Source organism: Leuresthes tenuis, unplaced genomic scaffold (assembly GCF_036924035.1).
Source record: "Leuresthes tenuis unplaced genomic scaffold, fLeuTen1.0.hap1 SCAF_9, whole genome shotgun sequence".
Lineage (NCBI taxonomy): Eukaryota > Metazoa > Chordata > Actinopteri > Atheriniformes > Atherinopsidae > Leuresthes > Leuresthes tenuis.
Genome location: NW_027325363.1, coordinates 4,828,253 through 4,851,792, shown reverse-complemented (window position 1 = coordinate 4,851,792; position 23,540 = coordinate 4,828,253). Strand labels below are relative to the sequence as shown.

The window sequence follows — 23,540 nt, the reverse complement described above, 5'->3', positions numbered from 1 at the left end:
TAACTGTGTGCATAACTGTTCTGACTGTCTCTCTAGCTATCAAGGCTTAAGAGCTAGCATGCTATACTGGACTAACAATAACAAGTATAGTGTTAAAATGTTCCACCTGGAACCCTCAAATATACAAAGTACACAGATGAATTCACTATTTTAACTGTTTTTCTGGATCGAAATTCCAAATGCCCCTTTTATTTCTACTTTAGAATTAGGGTAGGCATCTTTTGAGGGCACAGTACAGTGATTCTCACTGAGGATATCACCTGCCAGCTTTTCAATCACAGCTTTTTATTCAGGAGTACTTAGATTCACTTCTAGATTGCATTTACCACTGAAGACCACATAAACATATGGTCAGCTTTATTAAAACACAAGAATACTCAGTAGAACTGCTTCTCAAAACAGCTGTAGACTCTTAACCTCCAATTCAAACAGCAGCAGGTTTATTCTTTTCCTTCTGTCTGGACATTTCGGAAGCATTTGTGGTCCAGCTATTCACACCTGTAATTTGATCTGTTTTTCCTAATCACTCCAGGGCCTCCGGGACCTCCGGGAGTGGTGATAGTGGAAGAGATCACAGACACCACGGCCACTCTGTCCTGGACACGTGGCCTGGATAACCACAGCCCCATCAGCACCTATAATTTACAGGCCCGGAGCCCATTTTCATTAGGATGGCAAACTGTCAAAACAGGTAATCATTAAGGAGCGAATTGTACCCTTTATATCTCGAAGGTTATTGCCACCTAAAATGTATTTTGGATAATTTACTTTTTTAGTATTCAAACTATTTAAAAGTTATTCTTTCTACACCTTATGCTGTTGATACAAAGCAAATAATGACAAGGATTTACTTAAAGGATTTATTTAAAGTAATATGGGTCTGTTTCAAATTTCACTGGTGCAAATTGCATTTGTGTCAGATCAGCGCTTAGAGGGAAATTAACCTTTTGGACTTGAATTACAAGACCTATCCATGTTCGCTTAGAAACAAATTAGATTCTTTTTTCTGTAACTTTACAGAATAACCATCAATTATCATTACTTAGCATTAACAGACGAGGTCTTGCTGAGCATTGTGTGTAATCCATCTTAATATGCCGTGTGATAATAATAGCAGAGTCTAAGGTGTGATAATGATACATCCCCACAGATGTATTAATCATACTTTGTATACACTCCTCTCACATTATGTCTGTTCAACTACATTTAATTCGATAAAGCACAATTAGAACTATGTGATAAATTGTCAGCGTTGAACTTGTTCAGATTTTCAGGAAGGGTGTTGAGCTGTTACTCCTTGCAAAAGAGCTATCAGCTCATGTTTGAAGAGCAGCTGCTTGAGATGATAAGAAAGTAAGCTCCGCTGCTTCAGAGACCTTGGGTTTATTTGTAACATGGAAAGGCTTTCAATTAATACTTGTTTGTTATTGCAGGATCAATGCCAACAAAGCTTGATTACGGGGTTCTGCAGAAACCAGATTAGTTGACTTACCTCCTTTTAAATCTGTTTAAAAAGTATTCAGAAAATACCATTTTTTGTTGTGAGAATGGGATTTATTATGTAGATCAGTTGCAGAAACTGTAGGAATTTATTGAATTTGTAATGACTTGTGCTTCCATTTATGATCTGATGCTGCTACTAAGCTTGTGTTTAGTGCCTCAGCTTTAACAAAAAGGTGTGAACAAGACAAAAGCAGATTTTTTTGTGTTTCAAATACACATTGCACTTAATTAGGCTTGATAATTAGTCTTAAATCAAGGCTTTGCTGTTAATAAATGTCTGTAGCCTATACTGTGAAAATGAAACATGAAATTATGGTTGAATACTAACAACATCAACTTTTTTTAACATGTTCAGCATAAAAAAAAACATTTAAAACGAAACTGTTGATCATTCTTTAATGAAAATTTCTAAGTTCAACTTATAACAATGTGCAATATTTAATCAGTTATTTTACTGAAATCTATATAATGTCTAATAACGTCAGTGCAGTGTCCCGAATGGCCTTGTTAAAGAAGTCCCAGGTTTGTTGTAGCCAATGATGTTACTTTAATGTTGGTTTCTAATATTTAGAGCCAGTTTACTCATGTTGTATTTAATGTACACACAAGCCATGACATCATGAGTATAGTGGGTTGCTTATGAGGTATACTGCTATGTATTATGAACAGATGACATTTGAGGTGTACCTGAAGCAGTTCCCTTAATCTCTGTTAAGAATGTACTAATGTCCACCTTGTTATATTAACTGTACGATTGACTGATTGACTGATTGATTGATTGGAACATTTGCCGGATATGAGATGGAATGTTTTCCAAATGTCCCTTAATTTTCTGTGTTTTCAAGTTAAAAGTTAGATTTAATTACTTTTTAATAAGAAATTAGTGATATAATGTGATGGAAAATGTAAGATAAAATCCAACTTTTTTTGTTGTTAATTTTTGCCTTTTAAATTTTTGTGGAAATCAGTTATAATTAGCAGAAGTTTGTTTGTAAAGTGTACAATCCAGCCATTTTTGCCTTGCCAGGTCTTTGCTACTGCTCACTTGATTCAGTTTGGTCTTTAACAATAAAACAGCTATTGAGTTTCTCAGTCGTAATTGCTCCTTTGGTTGCTTTGGCTGTAAGTTTATTGCGTGCTACAGTGTTCTTGCAGGGTGGGGTCGGTGGTGCATTTAAGTGTAAATGGACTGTATTTATCCAGCCCTTTTCCAGTCTAGTCAACCACTCAAAAGGCTTTTACACCACAAGCCACAGTCACTCATTCACACACACTCATTGTCGATATAGATCTGAACACAGTTAGAAACACCCTTGCAGCGGAGAGCTTGCACTTACGTTAGTGCATCTCTTGCATGATTTACAAGATGTAAACTGCAGCAGCTAAGCGGTGCGTGTTCTGACCAAATAAACAGAAGCCATACTCCTGTTTGCAGACCCAGACCCAGTGACAGGGGACATGGAGTCATCCATGGCTGTGGAGCTCAACCCCTGGGTGGAATATGAGTTTAGAGTGGTGGCCAGCAATGCTATCGGGACCGGAGATCCCAGTGCACCTTCTAGACGAGTCAGGACTAAAGAAGCAGGTAAATCCTCAAAACGTTGCTGTCCTCTTACAAGTCAGTTTATGACAGATGTCAGTAGGAAAAGTACAGAATGCAATAAGTTCAAATTCAATTTTATTGTAGCCATAGAGCTTACCTTGTTCCCCCACACCCCACACGGTTTTCCATTGTTGAAACACTCTGTTTTAATTGGGAAGAAAATAAAAACTAAGCTGCTTATGTGAATTTCAAGTTGAGTTTTTCCATTAAAGCAGTCGGTCCTGTAATGCCCTGAGGTAATAACCCAATAGCATGCAGTATTTATAGGAAGCAGAAATTCCCTCTGCCGCTTCACTAGCTGCTCATTTCTTTTCTATAGAATATAATAATCTGAAAGGTCGGGGTCATTTTGGAGTAACTTTTATAATCTGTCCTATCTTTTCAGCATAATTAACGGACTAATCATTGTATCTGCACACCATTATCGTAATCCATCCTTGAAGATTAAAATACATTAGGCCAAATGTCAACAACATGATTCCATTTAGAAAACACTGGGCTCTTTTCTGGAAATCAATTTAACTGACATACATTTCAACAACGATACTAAACAGCAACTTAGTTCTCAGTGTGTTCTGGCACGGTTTTTATGGAAATGTTATGATCTCTGGGTTTATGAATTAATTTCTATTATTTATTCAAACTTTACAGTTTAAAACATGTTCTTTTTTTAAACTGAATTACCATCTTTTTGTCAGTTTTCAAAAGTACGTTGAAATATGTGAGATTGTTGTGTGAGATAAGTGATGCAGTGTCTTCATGTCGCGCAGTTCCATCAGTGGCACCACTGAACGTTGGAGGAGGAAATGGCCGCAGGCATGAACTGGTCATCTCATGGGAGGTAGGTCCTCTGCCAGATTCCCTCTGCAACACAAGTGTGACAGCATGTGAAACAGCCACAAAATTCAGTGTCTCTGCTGTCTCAGTTAAGAAGACTCAAACTTTTCTGGAATTAACATGCATTTAGATAAGCTTTTATTTGGTTTACTCTCATCTAAAGCTACCCAAAGTCTCCTTATGTAACTCGAAATATCAAGTCATGACATTAAAACTGTGGATGTAATGACTCTGATTCAAACTGGTTTCAAATTTATTCAGTGAGAACGTCCTAATGATATCTATGTATGTGCTGTAGAGAGGGCTCTGAAGTCCTTGAGATTCAAAATGTCTCATTTTTAAGTTTTTATCATTCTGTGCTCTAGTTTCCTGCTTAATTTTAAGTTTTTCTGTCTGTACTCATAGTGCAAAAGTTGGTTGAAGACAGTCAATAGTTGCAGGAATAAATATTAATTACAGTGAATGGAATTGTGTATTTTCCTAGTAAAGCACATTATGTACACAAAACAGTGAGAGTCTTGTAACCTTTAGAAGCGTAAGGAAACAGCTGAGTAAACCACTAAAATAAGAATCATGTCTGAAATGGTGTAAACCTCATGTCAGAAATCTGTATGATCACAGTGATGCTGCATGTCTGATGTCCTTCAGGTTGAAAAAGACAAACCAGCGCAGGTTGGTGATCGCCTGCTAAAAAGTGTTAACTTGTGTTACAAAGTGATAAGCATAACTCTTGTGTGTGTGATTTATGAGTTCATTTTTGTCAAATTAATCTATAAACTTGTGCTTTTTTAAGATATTCCCACTGGTAATGGAAGTTATTCGGGAGATATGGAAAGAAATGAAAAAGCTCTAGATGTTTGCCAGTTAAGAGGAAAAATAGTATTTCTCACCAGATAGTGAGCTTGTATGTGCTGTTAATTTGTCACAATGCAGAAGTTTCTGAACCCACAAGATGAAAATGAGTAATGTATTCAAAAAGTGATGAGAAATCAACTGCAATTAAGTTCACTTTAAACATCCACTCTGAAACTCCAGCTTTCCCATTATCAGAATTTAACACTCAATAAGTGATAATTATTGTATGTAAATGTGACTATACACTGATATACTGTTCATTAGAAAAAATATCCCTTTTCATAGCCTTGGAATACTCATCGTACATTATTAAGGGGAATAGAAGATGGTTGATGGATGATGCCACTCCTTCTGGTTCTGAGTATATGAGAAATGGAATGATGACTATGTTACACAGATGATTGCAATAGTTTGAAGCCACTTTAGGTGAGATACAGTAAGATGACTAGCGACAGTTCCATTCTGTGCTGGGGACCTGTCGCTCTATTCCCACAGCTATCAAAGATACATTTAATTAGAACATAGCAAAAAGTCTGAGCGGCTCTTAATGAGAGGAGTCAAGAGATTATCTAAAAACTGAGAATTTATAAAACAATGCTGAGCATAAAAGGCTGACAGCATCTGAAATCAGGCAACCTCTTCAGATCTCACCAGTGTACCAGATCTCTCTTAACTTTTTTCTTCTCCAGAGATTATTTTGATGTTATTTATTGATTGGATAAACAGTGATGGATAGAGAAATGTGGGAACAGAGAGTGAGGAATAATATGCAGCAAATGGTCCAACGAGACAGGAATCACCTCAGAGACACACTGCTTACAGTATTTGTGTCAATGTGATATGAACCAAAATCTCTCAGCAGCCGGGTCAGAGCGGAGCTATTCTTGATTCGACAGATATTCTTGTCATATATAACACCACACGTCTTCACCTCTGCCCTCGCATTGGTGGAGGTATGTGTGTTACCATTTCTTTCTCATCTCTGTCAAGGTGGTTATGTGGTTGAGGTTTCTTTTCAGTTTGATGCTAGCAGGATCATTCAAAAACTAACAGAGAGATTTGTGTAATGATTTTACCAAAAATACACATAACGACTTTTGATTCAGGATTTTCGTATTCAGCTGGACCATATATGCACTCACATACTGTTCTTATTTATTTATTTGCCTGTTTGATAGCGAGATACCTCTAGTATGGGCAAAGGAAGAATATATTAAAGTTTTATGAAGATTGGGAATACTTTTGATAAAACTGAAAATACAGAATTGAATCTTTTGGTGCTCTTGTTTATAATTTTGCAGATTTATATTAACTGTACAATCAAAGTCAGAAAAGTCAGCAAAGTAATGTTGTAACAACTTTCTAAAATCTAACATAGTCACAAATTCACACATTTACTCATTGTTTGGTATTTTTATTTTACATTATTCAAACAGCTGACATGATCACAAGAAAATAAATGTATTCTCACAAAATCAGATTTGTGGCAGCTTGGTATGATTAGGAATAATCAGAGGCCGTTACCTGCAGTCTGTAATCAACAGCAGTAGTTAGGTAGATGGAGCATATCTAAGATATCTAAGCATATCTAACAATAATTGTTTTCCAGTCCCTCTGCACCCTGGCTAGGATGAAGAGGGCAAGGAAAAAATGAATGAGTGAATGCTGCTGTGTTGTCTGCCTCATATTACCCTTCATTAGACCGTTTAACACTGATTCAGTGATGTGGGTGAGTTGCAGTTGTTTTATTAATGCAAGGAAAGTACATATTATCAATGACATTAATATCTTGAAAATGCATGTCCTAATTGGAATTCTAATTAGCCAGGTGCTAATTATCTTACATTGAATGCCAGCTGTTCTATCTGACCCAAAACAACAGAAATCTGAACTGAAGGGCACTCAGTGACCCCATACCACTCAATTTAAAAAAAAAGTCTTGATCGGATCAGATACTAGAGATGTGTTTGGGACATACCTATAGCAAAGATTTACAATTAAAAACAGTCAAATTAACTCTCAATTTCTGTACCTAAAGTAGGCTTCTTAAAAACTGCTCCAAGTCTGAAAATAATTTATGCACTTCCTTGTTTTGGAATGTACAACCAGTTCTTAAATACTGTAGGACCACAACAGTAGCAGTCCTTTTCAGCAAACAAACTAGTCTGTCCCACATGCCTGACTGCTCCACAGCAGTAAAAACAAAGGTAAAATAACCAGGTGGTGAGGCACAAACTCCCAGGAAGTCATGACCCTTCTGATAGAAAAAGGCATGTAAGATGCACATTATATCCCGGAGGATATCACAAAGGTTGAGGTTGTCTTTTGGGGTTCAGGTGACTGCTTATCATTAGGGCAAAGTGACCTTTTTCCATTTCAGAAGGGTTACATGGTAAACCCATCTGCTGTGTTTTGCATGATATTCTCTGACTTGCTTTTATTGAATTTGAATTTTGACTGTGAGACTCATAGCAGGTTGGAAAAGGGACTTCAACCATTCCATCAAAGAAATAATCCTTAAGGAGATATTTCTAGTCCACTGAACTTTTTTTCTTTTTACTCAATCAGTCTTTGTCTAAAGGTAGCACCTAAATGAGATGCACCAAGATATGATTATAAAATGGCATTATAGGTTTTATGGGGAATTGAGTCATGACAGTGTAAAATAACACAATTTGAGCCTCTTTTTAACAAATAGTCTGTTCTGACAAAGAAGCGGCATGGGGATAGACTCATTTCATTTTAACTCTGCAAAACAAATTCATTTGAGTTAATTTAATGACTTTTGACATATTATGGGTTGGTGTGTGATATTCGACTCTTATATCCAACACCTGTGCAGGTTGTTAAAGTGGCTATTACTGGCTCCTCATTGTGAGCTTTATAGAACATTTGTCAGAAGACTGCAAGCTGTGGAGATAATACCAGCAGGGCAGAGCTCCTGTTTTATTATTAACAACAGTGCAACAGTAGCTCAACATCATAGCTCATTGCATTTTAAACAGGGTCTCAATTTATTCAGTTGAAAACTGTTTAACCATCCAGGATCTTAACTTTAGAAGGCGATTGTGCAACTTGGTTACAATTGCAAAACCTGCTGATAAAGCTGAAAGAAGGCCAGCTGGGCTTTGTACAACACAGAGCTGCATCAGCGGTGCAAGTGATTAAGATGTAGTGAATTTAAAATTTGGTCCCACTAGAGAGGCACAATGATGATTAACCTTGACTCTTAGAATCATTCCCTCTAAGTCCAGGGTTATTTATGAATATGTGTTTGTAATCTCCAGCTATAGTGGTTGTAGAAAATGCAATAAATCTCACACCAAGTCTAGAGGATATTAGTGTGGACCATTTCCACAACTTGGCTCTTAGCCAGATTCGGGGCAATGCATGTTCAGAATTATTATGAGCAAAGCTGATAATTTGCAATTGAGATTGGTTGAAGGATATATTAACAGGGGAGCAGTGAACAGATGTGGAGGCAACTGACAGTTATTCTTGTAGTTATTAAGTATAGCTGCCCAACTGCCACTGGGAAGATAACCTTCACATCAGGAGAAGTGCACCATAGTGGCACATTTTGGGAGATAATATCCATTCCAGATGGGATGGTGTTTGCAAGTAGATCATTTCCCATTTATAACTCACAAGTGTGATTACCTTGGCCTGTATAATACAATGACAACCTCCTTATGAGTAATAGAGGGCCCCTTGTTGAAATAAGTGCCAATAGAAACCAAAAGATACATCAGCCAAAACCATGACTGGTGCTGGGTTAAACATGAAAGGCAAATCAAGAGTCCTTTTAAGTCCTGCATAAATTTAAGTAACAAAGCAAAGTAATTTATGGTAAAACATTTCTTGCACAGATTTATTGAGGTTTATGAATTTAGTTTTTTTGTTAAATTTCCGTAACTGGAAGAATTCATTTTTTTAATGCTAAGTGCTTTCACTTAAAACAGACTGTAAATATTCTCCATAAACTGTATTTATTTGTTTTACTCAGATAGTTTTGCACTTAGAAGAAGTGATTTAAGAAGCACCATTATTGACAATCTTCAATAATGATGTTTTGTCTCTTGCTCTATTTGGTTGCAAGAATTAAACTGTCAGTTTAAGGAGTTTCACAGCAAAAATGCTGACACACTCCACTAAGATGCAGTAGCCTTCTTTGGTATGTGGCATTTCAAATTGTTTTTGCTCTGCCCTATTTATTCTGTTTCTGCTAAATGCTTTTTGAAATAAATCAGGACTCCGTCAGTGATCAATGCAGATGGATATTAAAGGAGACGGAGCAAGAATGTTAGCCCTTTTTGGCAGTCGAGGCATGTGAGAGTTCTGCCTTTCCAATCATCTGTGGAGAGTTGTCAGAGCCTAGACGGTCATGGTGGGCAAGGTTATTAAGCAGGATGAATGACTAAACAGTCTCTGCAGCTTCATTCAGCCGTCTCATTAGAGTCGACTGTTTGACTGCTTTTTCTCAAGGAGCCATAGGGAGAACCATTAGCGATGCCCCCATAGTCACCATCGTGGAGCCCAGCAGGTCCAGTAATTTCATTCAGAAGACTTACCTTACTGCCCTTTCACACTCTGTCTACACTTATCTTTGACTATCTCTATCTCCAAATCAGCATGTTTCTAATCTCTTGCTTATTTGTTGATGCAGATCTGTAAAGCCCCATATTTCTTCGCATCACCTTAACAACAATACCAGAACTGATAATAATTTTGATGGGAGCTAATTTATTTTCACTCATTATCCTTGTAATTAGGCAGTCATGGTGATTGGTCTTTGTTGAATGAAATGTGAACTTCATCTCCATCCAGCAGCAATTCCCCTGTAAACTAGATGGCTAATATGGGTGATGCCTTCAGGGGACAACGTAACTATGTAGCTTATGCAAATCAACACATTACAGCATTTGCAGCACACTTGCCAAATGCAGGTGTACAGGTGTTTGTCATTTATTAAATCTCGCCAAAGATTGAATCCCTGCAGCTCATATTTTAATTAGATTCTAGCTCAGTTAATAAATTGGCATTTGATTTGATTAAGCACAGAGCAGCTGTGGAAGACAGCCACCAGTTTCACCACTTCAGGAAAACCAGAGATAATCATCAAAGCCAAAGAAAAAACCTGTGTCTCAAAAATCCAAGATAAAAGATAAATAGCTACATAATGGGCACAACCGAGCCAAATATGATTTGTTTCCATTACTCAAGGCTGACTGCATCTTTATTAACTCTGACAGGCAGTTACAGTAGAGAGTTATCACAGTGGAAAGTATTTTTCTATTTTAATTTTTTTGGTTGGTAAGATCTGAACTTGTACTAAACAAGCTGTCTGAGTGACAAAAATATGCACTGTAAGTCAGAGAGATTCCGCACTGGTAGGTCAGTTTTGCTCATAAACTCTCCTTGATAATGTTTTTCATCCTATCTATGTTTTAAGCCTGTGTCTGAGGAGTTCCAAAATGGGGAAGGCTTCGGGTATATTGTTGCATTCCGTGCCAATGGGACCAGGGGCTGGAAGGAGAAGATGGTGACTTCAGCAGACGCCACCATGTACAAATACAGGGATGAGACCTTCCCTCCTCTTACACCATTTGAAGTGAAAGTTGGTGTGTACAACAATAAGGGAGATGGACCATTCAGCGATGTGGTCATCATTCACTCTGCAGAGGGGGGTGCGTTAATATTCATAGTTGGCTGTAATAAGAAGGTCCAATGCGGAGGTTTTTTTTCAGCATTTTATGTTTGAAACCATTTTGCTTTGTTTCACAGAGCCGAGGGAAGCACCATCTGATGTGAAAGCTTACAGCATTTCTTCCTCAGAAATTAGGATGACCTGGAAACCACCAAGTCCCGGCCCTGGAAAACCAAGAGGATATGAGGTTTTTATAGATTACCTGTGCTCATTTGTGTGTACACATATATATTTACAGAAACTGTGTTCCTTTATGCATTAGTTATGGCTTGAGAACAGCAATTTTTCAATCTTATTTTCTTTTAACAGGTCAGCTACTGGAAAGAGATGGAACAGGAGGAGTCTGGAAAAAAACAATGTACAGTAAAAAATGAAACATCCATGGTCTTGACAGGACTAGAAGGGAACAGTCTGTATCTCATCACAGTTAAAGGCTTCAATAGCATCGGCCAGGGTCCTGCCAGTGCTGCTGTCACAGTCAAGACCAGGAAATCCCGTGAGTGCAGCACTGACACTAATCATGTAATGCTGTATATGGAATACATGCCACCTGTAACATCTGTTCCAAATCCCCTTCTGAGAAGTGAAGTAATTGACCTAGTTGGGTGAAATTCTTGTTAAAAGTCTGTTTTAATGTGCACTCTGGGTGTTATGTTCTCTACATAGCTCCCGCTCAGCCTCCAAGCAACCTCATGTGGATTCAAGAGGGCAACAATGTTTCATTAAGCTGGGATCCAGTGAAGGCAAAAGACAATGAATCTGATGTAATCGGGTACATGGTAAAGATCCATAGCTCAATCTGTTTTATAAACTGAAACACAAGTTCCAAAAGTATTTCTTGTGAAACGTTCCACTTGAAATTCTCTTGAATTGTTTGTCCTTGATTTCCCTCAACATACATCAACAAGTTTACTAAATCAGTATTAGTGTTTATATTTAACTTGGTTTCTTGTAAATGATTTTCATATTGTAAAATCATATTGTATTGACCCATAATGCAATGACCTGCAAGTAAATAAGTACGAACGGTTAAATGTAATATCAGGTTTTAAGTTGTTCTAACAAAATGCAGACATCTTTTATCGTCTTTTTCGTTCTATTTCACAACTCTGCTTTTTGAGAGTAAATTGTAATATTATACAAAGCAAGTACAATGTAAGCCTGAAATGAGTATGTGCATATGTCCTGCAGGTGTTACTCAAACAGGAGGGCCGGAGCTACAACCAGGTGACAAGAACCATTAACCCGTCCACTGTGCTGTCACTGCCAGAGGGAGGCACTTACATCATTGAGGTGCGCGCACTCAGTGAAGGGGGAGAGGGAGCCATCAGCTCCCAAGTTCGACTTGTTACCTCCTCTGGTACGCTCAAAGCTGGTTAGCAACCTTTCACATCAGTCACACACTCCACTGCATGACCTCTAAAATCAAATCTCTAAGCACAAGCTGTTTACTGTTTTTACCAATCTTACTGCTCGCCCATAACTGAGTCAACACATCTGTTGTGCGAGCCAGGTCTTCTTTGGTTAATACTGCTCTAATTATAGCGCCCACACAAACGTTCGTAGTCCTGCAAAGCCAATTAACTTCTAAGCAACAGGATGAACAGAAAGTTTGCGATTCTGTGTGTGATACGGAAGCTTGTCAGGCCAATAGGTTGCTATTTTCTTCCAATTTTCTGTTTTCTTTCAACATTCTTTTAGGAAAATAACACCTCCAGACTTTCTCAGATCAATTCATTCAAAAGATCACTGGCATTACTTGGCGTTAAAAATTCATTTGTCTTTGTGTTTATCTGTATCTGGCTGACTTCTCTTCCCCTCTCATTTCTTAGGGGTTCGAGCTAAAAGCAACCAGTGCTCAGTTCACTGTCTGCCACAGAGCCTAAAATGGACAGCGCTTCTCCTGGTTCTACTGGTGCCTTCAGCTTCCTGGTGAGGCCACTGTGCCATCCTTGCTTTTCCAAAGGGAGCCTCCAGTATTCTCCTCCCTTACACCCTCTGACTGCCTGCTTGCTATGGCCTTAACCATCTCAAAGGGCCTGAGGTGTGCCGACGGGGGATGAGTCTGCCAGTTAACATGCAGCTCTGCAGTGTTCATACTTTTCAGTTTCCTTGTACTTTTGAGGCCCTGGACGTTTGATTTGCACAGTTCTGAACATCGCTGTGGTGTTGTACTGTAGTGTATTTTGTGTGGAAAGATTTGTTTTATCGCTTACTTTAACATTTTGCGTTCCTCTCACTGACATGGCATCTAAGCATCTCCAGATGGCTCCTTCAACTTTGGGGATCTTCAGAGCATGAACAATTCCTTGAAAGCTGAGGTGGTAGTTATACAGGGATCGGCCAGGCTGTTTCTTTTCATTATTTATCTGCATCGGTTTACCCCTTGGCTGCCTAAAAAGCAACGCAGCAGAAGCTCAGTAGAGATAAGTGCATTGTTTTCTTATTCACACAATGAGGAGAAAAAAATGTTTTATATGGAACCAAGAATCTTACTATTTCCAGACTTGCTTTTTGTACATTGTGTTACCTTTAGACAAATAACAGTGGTGTGTGTCAGCCATGTCAACTCTGTTTTTTGGTAGCGATTAAGCAATGCTTGGTGATACAGTTTATTGACTGTTGGATGTATGGAAGTAGAAAAACAGGTACCTGTTGTGCCCGAACACAGATAATAGAAAGACGACTTCTGGTGTCAGTACAAATAAATGTGATGTATATTTTTTAAATGCTTGCTGTTTGTAATTTATAAAGTTGAGCAAAGAAATATCTATGATGAAACATAAAGGTTACATTGAACAAGATTTTATAAGGGCACAATTAATCATTTTGCCTTTAGAAAACAGGAAAAACGCCTATAACAGTTTGCCAGACCTCCAGATGACATCTTCAGATTTCTTGTTTTCTTTGACCAGCTATCTGATATATCTAAGACAAATTAAATAAAATGATTAATCTAATTCATTTTGAAAGAAAACATCTCATATTTTATATATACTACTGTTTTTAAACAATTTTTGGACAACTCATCCACACCTAAAAAAAAAAAACTAAAAAAAAAACGCCTGTGACTTTAAAATGTCATTGGTCCATCAGACAGTTCTGCATGTTCAAGTGTTTTGGAAAATCTAGATAAATTGAATTCCACATAGATAGTCAGTAAACTTTTCAGTTATTAAGAAACCATTGCAGAGCCAAAACGGCCAGCATCAAGGGTATCTCTTTTTCCTCTCAGGCTCCTCTCTTCCCCTGTCTGCGGTACAACCTTATCTTTTCCTGGACAGAACTCCAAATGAATTTGCCTGAAGTGTAATTAATGTTAGTATGGAAATCTGGAGACCTGAAGTCTTTTTGCTTAGCAGACCTTTCGCTTGCTCTGCCTCCAGCTCTGTGGACTCCATTACTCAATCAGAGTAACCTGTATCCCCAGTATAGGTTCAGACGAGCATACCAGCTAAACCACGAGAGATAATACCTCGCAGCAGAACACTGCTCCAAGCAGTGCCTGTCCAGTAATGACTTCCTTCAGACCTCTGTGCTTTGGTTACATTTAGAGAGGGAGGATGTTGAGGTTGGTTTTCCCTTTCTCACTTGTAGATCATTTCCGTATGCGGCACAAAACATTAAGCTGTTAAATGCAGAAGGAGAGGTTTTGCTGTGCTTTTAGCTTGTTCAATGACACTGGCTCAAACAGATGCCTCCACGTAAGTGCTAATGTACCAACCTTTAATTATTCATGCAGCACCTGTCTGTGTTGGTGCATCTGATTTATGGTAATGGATTATGTATCTAGCAAGGGAACCTATTTGGTTCAGAAAGCCCGGAGCTATAGTGTCAGCAATTAAAACACAAACTACCCCAGGGTTAATGTCAGTGTGGGTCAGTGTGTGCATGTGTGTGTGTGCCATGATATATATCGTTCTTTTTATTTCATACAGTTTGATGATTTTAGGGCTAATATACAGGGTCAGACGATGAACAAAAGTCAGCCCAGGCAATTTCATCTGGACCATCCCCATTCTCCCCAACTTACGTACCGCTATGTAAAGCAATTCAGAATGTAAAGGAAAAGAAACACTATTTATCCTGAACAGGCAGTTGGCGTTTTAGAAACACAAACGGTGCTGTTTTCTGTAAAAGACTGAAAGAGAATGGATAGAAAAAATGTTTTTTTTCCAAAGCAAAGGGGTTGGACAGAGTGGTTGAATGCTGCAGAGTATCCACATGTGAAATTCTCATGCTTCTCCTCAGTAGCAGCCAACTTTGCTCTCGACTAGAACCCGCTTCCATCCAGGTTATTTTCTCCACCTCCAGTTAACTAACTTTTTCTTTATCGCTCAGATCTGTTTCATTGCACCTTCTGTTTTTTCTTTCAGGGGACTTTTATCCATTCTTTGATGCAATTGGTTGGCTCTGATTACTTGCTGACCTCTGACTTTATTGTTGACAGATCCTCTTAAAGGGGTGGGTGTAAGTGACAAAACACTTCCTGCCTCTACCCAACATTATAGGTAAGCCTTAGAAGCTATATAACCCCCTATTTGATGGGCTGTTTCGGTATCCAGTATCTGGTAGCCTTTTCTTCTACTGTGTTGATTGGCCAGAACTAGCAGATTGCCGATTGTCTTAGCCTGCTAACGTATATTGCTTTGTATACACACATTGTCCACAGCATTTAAATGATTTTAAATGACTTTGGTATGTAATTAGGTCTGCAAAAATTTGAAACTGGCAACATTTTTTTACATTTCTGTTTATCAAAATATATTCAAGCATTCAAATTCAAACATTTATATAATGAATATGAGCTTACAGAGTAGACTCAGCTGTCATTTAGAGCATTGATATCCAAATTGGAAAAGGAGCTTAGGAATTACCACATCCCCTCACACTTCAGTTGTCTTGTGTGACAACATCAATATAGACATGTGACCCAGTTCCATTGAAAGTCATGTATATCCATCCCATCATATTATTTCTATGTGTTTTACATATGACATTGAACACATCAGATCATAAGCTGTTGCAAGCCTCTCAATTATTTTTTACCTCCTATCCTGGATCAGGTTGATCTTGCTTTCATCTGTTTCAGAACAGCTCTGGTTTTTTAAGATGTATTGTTGTTTTATGTTTAATCTGCCCTTTCTAATCCTGAAGTATATGAATGGCTTGCACCCTGCAGTGAACCCTCTGTATTTGCTCCTGTGAATTCTTCTCTTTATGGAAGACTTGGAGGATCATTTGTCTACCCCCTGGGGAGCGTTCTTCACTTGGCTTGATGTTGTGAAGGGGTTTTCTTTGCCATGGAAAGGATCCTGTGATCATCCACTGCTCTCTTGCTCAGACATCCAAGTCTTTTTATGTTATCAGGCTCTTGTTTTTTCTCTTTTTTCCTCTCAGAATTTAACAAACTGTTTATTTAGCTGCTCCTAATGTTCCTGCCATGTCTCTGATGGATTTATTTTGCTTTGGCAGCCCATTTCACTTGTACTCAGGGTGTTTCATTAGCATGTTTCATGAAGATATTCAATTATCTTAGCATCTGAAAAAGTGACTATTTGTATGAAAAAAAAATAATATGGATTTTAAATTAAGCTAAGAGTCTACACAGTAATCACATTTGTAATGTATTCTTTTACCTTCTACATTTTGGTTAACAGTTTAAATTGCACAAATTTGCATTACTGTCCACATATTTCTAGATTCTGAAGATGGACCTTAAAATGCTGCTTATTCTCTGTGTCACCTCACTTTTCTTTCTTTGAGTTTTCACAGTTAAAGCTCCAGATAATCAGATGTCATGAATGTCTTGGTGCGATTTGGTGAGCAATACACACCATCTATCAGGAAGCCAAAAGATGAAGCGTTCATTTTTGGGCTCAAAGGAATATTTCTTTTGACTCTTTGAAAACTACAATAGCATATGTTCAGTAAAGTTCTCTCCAGTCTAACTGGCACATCACTGTAACGATCGTCTTGAAATTACCAGAAAAGTAGGGCTCTCCAAGAGGCTCTGCAAAAACAGTAATATCATACAGTAAGAGACTTTCTGTTCAGTGTGTAATCTTACATTTGATTTCCTGTTTCATGAGAAAAAATAGCTAACCTTCCTAAAAACCTCACAATCCATTCAAATCAAACCAATTTTATTCAAATAGCGCCAAATCATAACAAAGGTCATCTAAAGGCACTTCAAAGAGACAGTCTAAATCAAGGCAATTAAAGCCATTTTAATACAATCATGATCCAATAAAATCCAATTAATTAAAGTCCAAGTAGTCCAATTCAAAACTAACCAATTGCATACCATATCCAAAGTGTGCACGAGGCAACAGTGAAGAGGAAAACAAATTCCCTTACAGGCTTTTTAGAAAATAATCCATTTGTAAAATTCCTTTTTCAGGATCACAGCTATATGCTTTAGAAATTAAAAAAAGGAAAATGTTGTTATTTTGTTATTATTTACAGCGTTATTTTAGGACGCATTTCAAGGTTTATGTGTGATCAAAATCTTCAGTGGAAATGAAACATTCTTAAGATAAAAGCACGCCGAAGCCTCTGAGACTTCACTACTGTGCGCGGCATTCAGTATATCTTGGCATCTAAATGTGAAAGAATTACTGTTGGGAATTCTGATAAAGCAGGCTAATTCATGTTTGCTGTTGGAGGGTTCTGTGATGCTGGGATTTGCAGCCTTTTAGTCCCCCTCGGTAGTGGCAGCAATGGCAGAGAATGAGAATTAGGGAAGTGTGCCATATTCTGTTGAAGACTGTGAACAGAGGGATTAGAAAGGGCAGCTTTGTAGAGAGTCAACATCAAGCATTGTCTTGCACCAGTTCAGTAATCACTGTAGTTATAATTGAAGTTGTCTTCTGACCTCTAGAACCAGCTCTGCTGCTTGAAAAATGCAGTGCACATGGTCAGCTGTTGAGATGTGCCTGACATAAATTGTTTTATTATGCCAACATCACTAAATCTTTACTTTACCTAATTATCAACCAGGTTTTTTGTCACTCAAATGATCAGTTCATCAAGTCCACAAGATATTGAACATTAATATATCTTTTTTTATATTTTTGTTCTTTGGTGTGGTGGTTTGTCCTGCTGTTTATGTCTGTGAATCACTACAGTGGAATCTGCATTTAGACTGACATGACACTTCAGATTTTCCTCTGCTGAATAAACCTAAACTAAAAAGGCCTCCATCAAAGGTTTTCATTCCTTTTTTTTCAGTCTGAGGTGGTATTGCTCTAGAACAACATCCAGTGTCTTCGTCTAGCTCTGTGATAGAATGGTGACTTATACTGGGTGCAGCCCAGCTTTTGTCACATGGCAGATGGGTCACGCCTCAGACTTTGCAACCGTGAACAAGATAAAGCACGAACAAAACACAAATGGATGACCCAAAAGAACCTGAAGTGCCTTGCTTTTGAAAATGAAGCCTATGGTTTAAAAGTTAAATGTTAAAACTAACCTCCAGTATGGAATCATAAGTGTCAGCCATGAAACGAATAAGGTGCCAAACAAAGGTTTCACCCTACAGCTCTTGAGACTGGCATTGGTTCCAGATGACAAGGAGGAAAGATGATGAAGAGTTAAAAAGGTAGAAATATCGCAGGTGTATGTATAGCTTTGATGCTTGACATCCTCATTTAAAAATCTAATGAGCTGTTCTATGATCAAAGTTGAACTCATGTACTAAAGCTTCGCAGAGGTTTTCCCCCTAGCTTCACATTTCATACAGGTCCACTTCTCACATAGACATATTATATGTTATCATGACAAAAATGGGTTGCTGTTTTCCAGGTTGAACATATAATGGATATAATAGATGCTGGTATGAGCTGCATCTCTTTTTCTACCCTTTCTATATGTTTTGCCTGTATTTGTTACATATGTTCTCACATGAAATCCTTTTCATGTGAGACTTTTTGTCTTAGGATTCCCTTGAAGAACAGACTTTGTTTTTATAGGAAATAGGAGCTTAATAAAAAGAAAAATGAATAAGATGATAAAGTTTCCTGTAAAATGATAAAGTAAATTTCCTGGCGTTGTTCATGCTGCCTCAGGAAAAATAGAATTGTGATTGAAATGACTTAATGGCCTTTCCTGGCACCGCTCTCCAAACAAGCTTCTTATTTTAGATCTGCAACACAAAGGCTCTACTTTGTGGTAACTTTGCATGTCTATTGTTGTCTCTGAAATATAACAATAGACACTGAAATATATATTTAAAAGAAAAGAGGCAAGTACATAATTGCATCATCAGGTAGTGCCACAATTTAAGGGCATTCGCATGCAAGGATGCTTTAATCAGAAACAGAATTTCAGTTGGACTCAAAATTTAAAGCCAAGTACAGATTCTTAACTAGTGGAATAATTTTTGCCTGTGGCAGATGGTGCACCATTGGAGGGAAAATTAAGAAAAATGCCAACTAATTTGATTTAATGTGAATCCTTTCTCATAACAAATCTGAGCACAAGCGTCCTGCTCTGAAGTCTAATTAGGAAAGCAAATTTGAGGGCAAATCTGGGGGAAAAATACAGAAATCCATTTTTTTAAATAAAATTCTAAATAAAATTGATTTCTCCAACATAAAATTAAAATGTAGTTATGCAATACATTGCACTGCTGTACATACACATAGCTCTAAATCTGTTAAAATAATGAAAGAGTCCAATGACAACCAGAAACTTATGAAAGGATGTGGAACATTGTAATGTGTTCTTGTATTGATATAGTACTGCAGTTTTTGTTTGCCTTTGTTGGAAGACGTGGAATAAGACCAGGAATAGTTTCCAAATTATGTAATATGTCATGCTGCTCAGAAGAACATTTAATTCCTGTTAGGAAGTAAAACTCACATATTGTGATTTGTTTGTACAGATCTTGGAATTCAGCCAAATCCCTTCAGATTGGAGAAGGTGGCGATTCAATTTAGAGATTCAGGCTACTTTTCTCAAGACCCATTGTGTGAGGAAATATAATGAGATGGATGTGTAAATCTGGGGATTAGGAGGGACGGTGCTGCAGAGGGAGATTTAAAGTTCAAGCAAGGGAGCAGTCGGCTCATTGCAGACCTCTTCCAAGACCTTATAATCTTCCCAGTTAGCAGATATTGTCATATTCGGTCATATTGTTCCTTGCAGGTAACTGAATGTATCAAACTGGTTCAGATTTGACTCGATGGTGCCACAGAGACTCATCACAGTTTGTGAAACTGACATGATCATTTTATACACTCATGATCTGGGGCACAAGTTTATCTCTTCTTTCTTCATGTTCATGGGCATGAAAAAGATTAAAGTTACTCCCACGATATTTGTGAAAGTGTAACAAAAGGAGTGTTATGAGGAGTTGGGAGGCTGAAGGGTGTGAAGAAGGAGTTACACATAACACAAACTGTTTAGGTATTGATTAAAAACAACTACTTTTTTCAGGCTTTGGAAAATATCATGGTTAACACAACTTCCACCACATATTACTGTTAAATGGCAAGTCACACGTGCAAAAGCAAGAATGAAAGAAATCTCTTACTGTTGTATATTAGTTCTCAATTCAACTGCATCTACTGTGAATAACATGAACATCACCAACACCAGAGGAACTCTTAGCCTTGGAAGCAGTCACTTACACAACCTGTATGTATAAATCGTGCTTGCTAGGAATAATCTGTATCAAATGTGTAGAGAAATTTAACGATATAATTTTCTATCAAAAGTCTAGCAGCCCTCTGTATTCAATTAGACAGGAGAAAAAAGCAATTTAAAAGGAGGGTGACATTTAGCGGGACAGCATGTTAATCTTTGTATTTAATGGTCAGCTTTTAGCCAGACAACTTAGAAGATAACCACTAAAGCTGCTGCTGTTGTTCAAACAGCATGCTCGCTACTGAATTACCCCCACAGGAACCAGAATCCACATGTCATCATCTCTATGTCCTAAAAAGCTGAATATATTATTCCTCCAAATCATCAATAAACCATAGACTCTGCATTAAAGATGAAAGTAACCATCGTTACATCATCCATGAGTTTGTAGAATACATTTTAGAGGCCTTGAGTTTGTCATCTGGCTGTCATCCTCTTGGGTTTTTGATGCAGAGATGACATGAAATGGATGGATCTGCTGAAGATGCAGCACTGCACTCACCTGTAACTTAAAAAAGCCATGTCCTTAATTTTGCATAAGCGTAAGCCTACAATTCTAATAGTGGGCTGTATAAATATGTACCCCAATGGAGCTGTGATGAAGGGGGATCCTAATTTTGTTCTTACCAGGCTGAGAAGTTGAATATTTCTTCTGTAAATGTTTTGCATCTTTACATGGAAGTCTGTGTGGACTGACCTCCAAATTGACTGCATTTTTAAGCAACTTTTTTTTATTTCTGTGGGGTAGAAACTGTCATAGGATCATATATTTCTGGGTAGTCTTTATTCAGTGTATCATCATCCCCATTTCCATGATCACGTCATCTCATGAACCTTTTTAGGGAATTTCTCCTCGTGTGACATGAATTTTCACTTGGACTCCAGGATGAGGAGATTACATTTTATTAAAGGTCAATGGAAAGGTCACTGTGACCTCACATCGAAGCCATTCTCAAGAACAAGATATCTCAGGGACCCCCAAAGGGAATTTCATTTCATCTGGCTCAAACGTCTTCTTGGACTCAAGGAGGAACTGATTAGAATTTGGTGGTGAAAGGTCGAAGTCACTGTGACCTCATAATTCAAGAATTCATCGGAAGATTGTGACAAAATTTCACACAGATGTCTCATGGGATCAATGATGAGTTGACATTGCGACATCGTGCTGTTTTAAAAAAAAAATTGATTTGGCCTGCACATCTGTGAGTTTGTTACTTCTTTGCAACAACATGTATATGTGGAGCACTGTCTACTGTCCTGATGTCAGAATCATCTTTACTGGCAAATCTAAATGCACTTTATTCTTCTTGTTAGATCTTCACCACGTGTTATCTATCTGGATTGATATGGATATAAACTGCTACGTGACTCTTGTCAGAAGCATACAACTACAAGTTGATCATTTTACTTTGTTACAGTTACACAAGATTGTTCTTGTCCCTCCACTAGCTGAAAAGTGAACTCTGAAAACTAAATGACTCTAAATGGAGTCCTGGCATTAATATTGGACAGTAAAATGTTAACATTCACAGGGGAATATAGCTGAACTTAATGGGAATTAGACCATTCATTCTCAGAGGGAATCCGCAATTAAATTTGCACCTGCTATTTGATGGAGCATTAACATATATATATCTACACCAAATTTGAATGTAATCAGTCCAGTAAGTCTGGATCAAAGAGCTAAACTTATAGCCCGAACAGTGTTTTCACCCTCGTCTAAAATCTTTTAAGTGTGCTATAATTGTCTATGGTGAGAGTTCAGTGACATACACCTTCTTTAAATTCCAGAAGAGTCATGTGTTTTGGCTTTGACTTAATTCCTTGGTCTCTTGGTTTTCCTTTGTCCTCAGTTCAGTTCCCACTGTTTAGTTTCGTTGTACCCTGTTTTATTTTGAGGAGACAGCTCTCATGTGTATTCTGGTCTGTATCACACCTCGTTTTCACTTACTGATTGCTTCACATGCTCATTGATTGAAATCACCTCCCTCGGTGTATATTCTCCAGGTTTTCCTTTGTTGAATGCGAGCTTGTTGTCTGCCCCCCCGCCCTGTCAGCCAGTCAGTCCGTCCTGTACTTTCTCCTGGGTTTTGTTTCTTGTTAGTTTTCAGTTTAATACTTTGTTATGTCTGCCTTGGCATTGCCTTTTTGTTTATTGATAATAAAGTCTCATTACTTTTTTTCAGCTGCCTGTCTTCAGCGGGTGGCTTTCATTTGTTTGCAGATTTTAGTTCAAAGCTCAGAGATATTATTTCTTACTGGTGAGGAGATAAAAAGTTTAGCACATATAAACACACACACACACAGTAGATTGTAAGAATGACACATTTGCTTTTGAAATGTTTCTACTAATATGAGAAAACACTTTTCAGAGGTCTTATAAGGCTATATCTTGGCTGCCAAGTGTATTACAGAAGAACAGAGAAATATGCTGCCTTGTTTGTTGTGGATATGTAGCGACGCGACCACAACAATGTTTTAGAATTTTCTTTCTTTTGTCAATAATTTGTACTCAATTATTCCAGTGTTATTACTCCTTTGTTGAGGGCATATTCAGTTTTTTTTTTCTTTTTTAAGATCTTAGTAGCAAGTGGATCTGGAGATAATACCCAATGTTTTATTCATTGCTTTTAGATTCAGATGAATCACAGTCTCATCCGTGTCTTTAATGCACTGCCTTCTCCCAGATTGAACTGTCTTGCCCTGTCACTAAGACCTTGCTGCAGCCACTATTTTCCATTTTCCACGGTAAAGAAGGGAAAGGTAAATGCGGAATTTATCCTTGGTCTGGGGTCTGGCTGTGCAAGAGAGCATCCAGTTAATTTCTTGGCCTTTTACAGCATCATTGCCTACTTTCTATTAAAGCCAGGTGCAGCGAACCCTGGGTGGAGCTGACATATTGGCTGATTTAAACATTCCCTGGGTGGCAGACCTCTGTAAAACCTGGATCAGTTGAGGCAATCTTCAGGTTCCCTCAAAGTGAAACTCGGTGATGAAACTACGGATACCACACTCAGATAATCAGTCTGCCTCTTTTCGGTATTTTTTTTTTCTTTCCCATTTAAATTTGCAGGATCAGAAGAGCAACATATTTGCCCAGTCAGACTCTGCACTGAAAGAGATGTGAGGATTTCTGGGATTGACGTAATAAAGTTAAATCCCTTTCTGGCAGCATAAGTTGTGCTCCTAATTTGGTATGACTGAAATGTGCCTGATTTTCATTGTACAAAGTTACAACAGATGTAATCTGTTAATAACAGAAAAACAACTGACTAACAATGTGTTTGAAGAATCTCAAATAATTCACTCTTGCTTCATGTAATAGGTTGCCACTGATTGTCCTCTGATATGTGCATTTGGAAAGAATTATTGTAAGGAAACAAA

General features: G+C 37.9%; 1 protein-coding gene across 2 annotated transcripts in view; it reads left to right on the top strand.

Annotated features, from left to right (window-relative positions):
* cntn5 (contactin 5) overlaps positions 1-13,432 on the top strand; it is a 108,866-nt gene extending 95,434 nt beyond the window's left edge. For both annotated transcript variants that reach the window (XM_072391979.1, XM_072391978.1), the window contains exons 16-24: positions 533-691; positions 2,939-3,088; positions 3,877-3,947; positions 10,251-10,485; positions 10,583-10,692; positions 10,815-11,001; positions 11,172-11,284; positions 11,697-11,865; positions 12,338-13,432. In XM_072391979.1, the coding sequence (XP_072248080.1) occupies positions 533-691; positions 2,939-3,088; positions 3,877-3,947; positions 10,251-10,485; positions 10,583-10,692; positions 10,815-11,001; positions 11,172-11,284; positions 11,697-11,865; positions 12,338-12,441 (1,298 nt within the window). In that variant the 3' untranslated portion in view covers positions 12,442-13,432. The remainder of the gene's footprint in view (positions 1-532; positions 692-2,938; positions 3,089-3,876; positions 3,948-10,250; positions 10,486-10,582; positions 10,693-10,814; positions 11,002-11,171; positions 11,285-11,696; positions 11,866-12,337) is intronic.
* Positions 13,433-23,540: the final 10,108 nt, after the last annotated feature.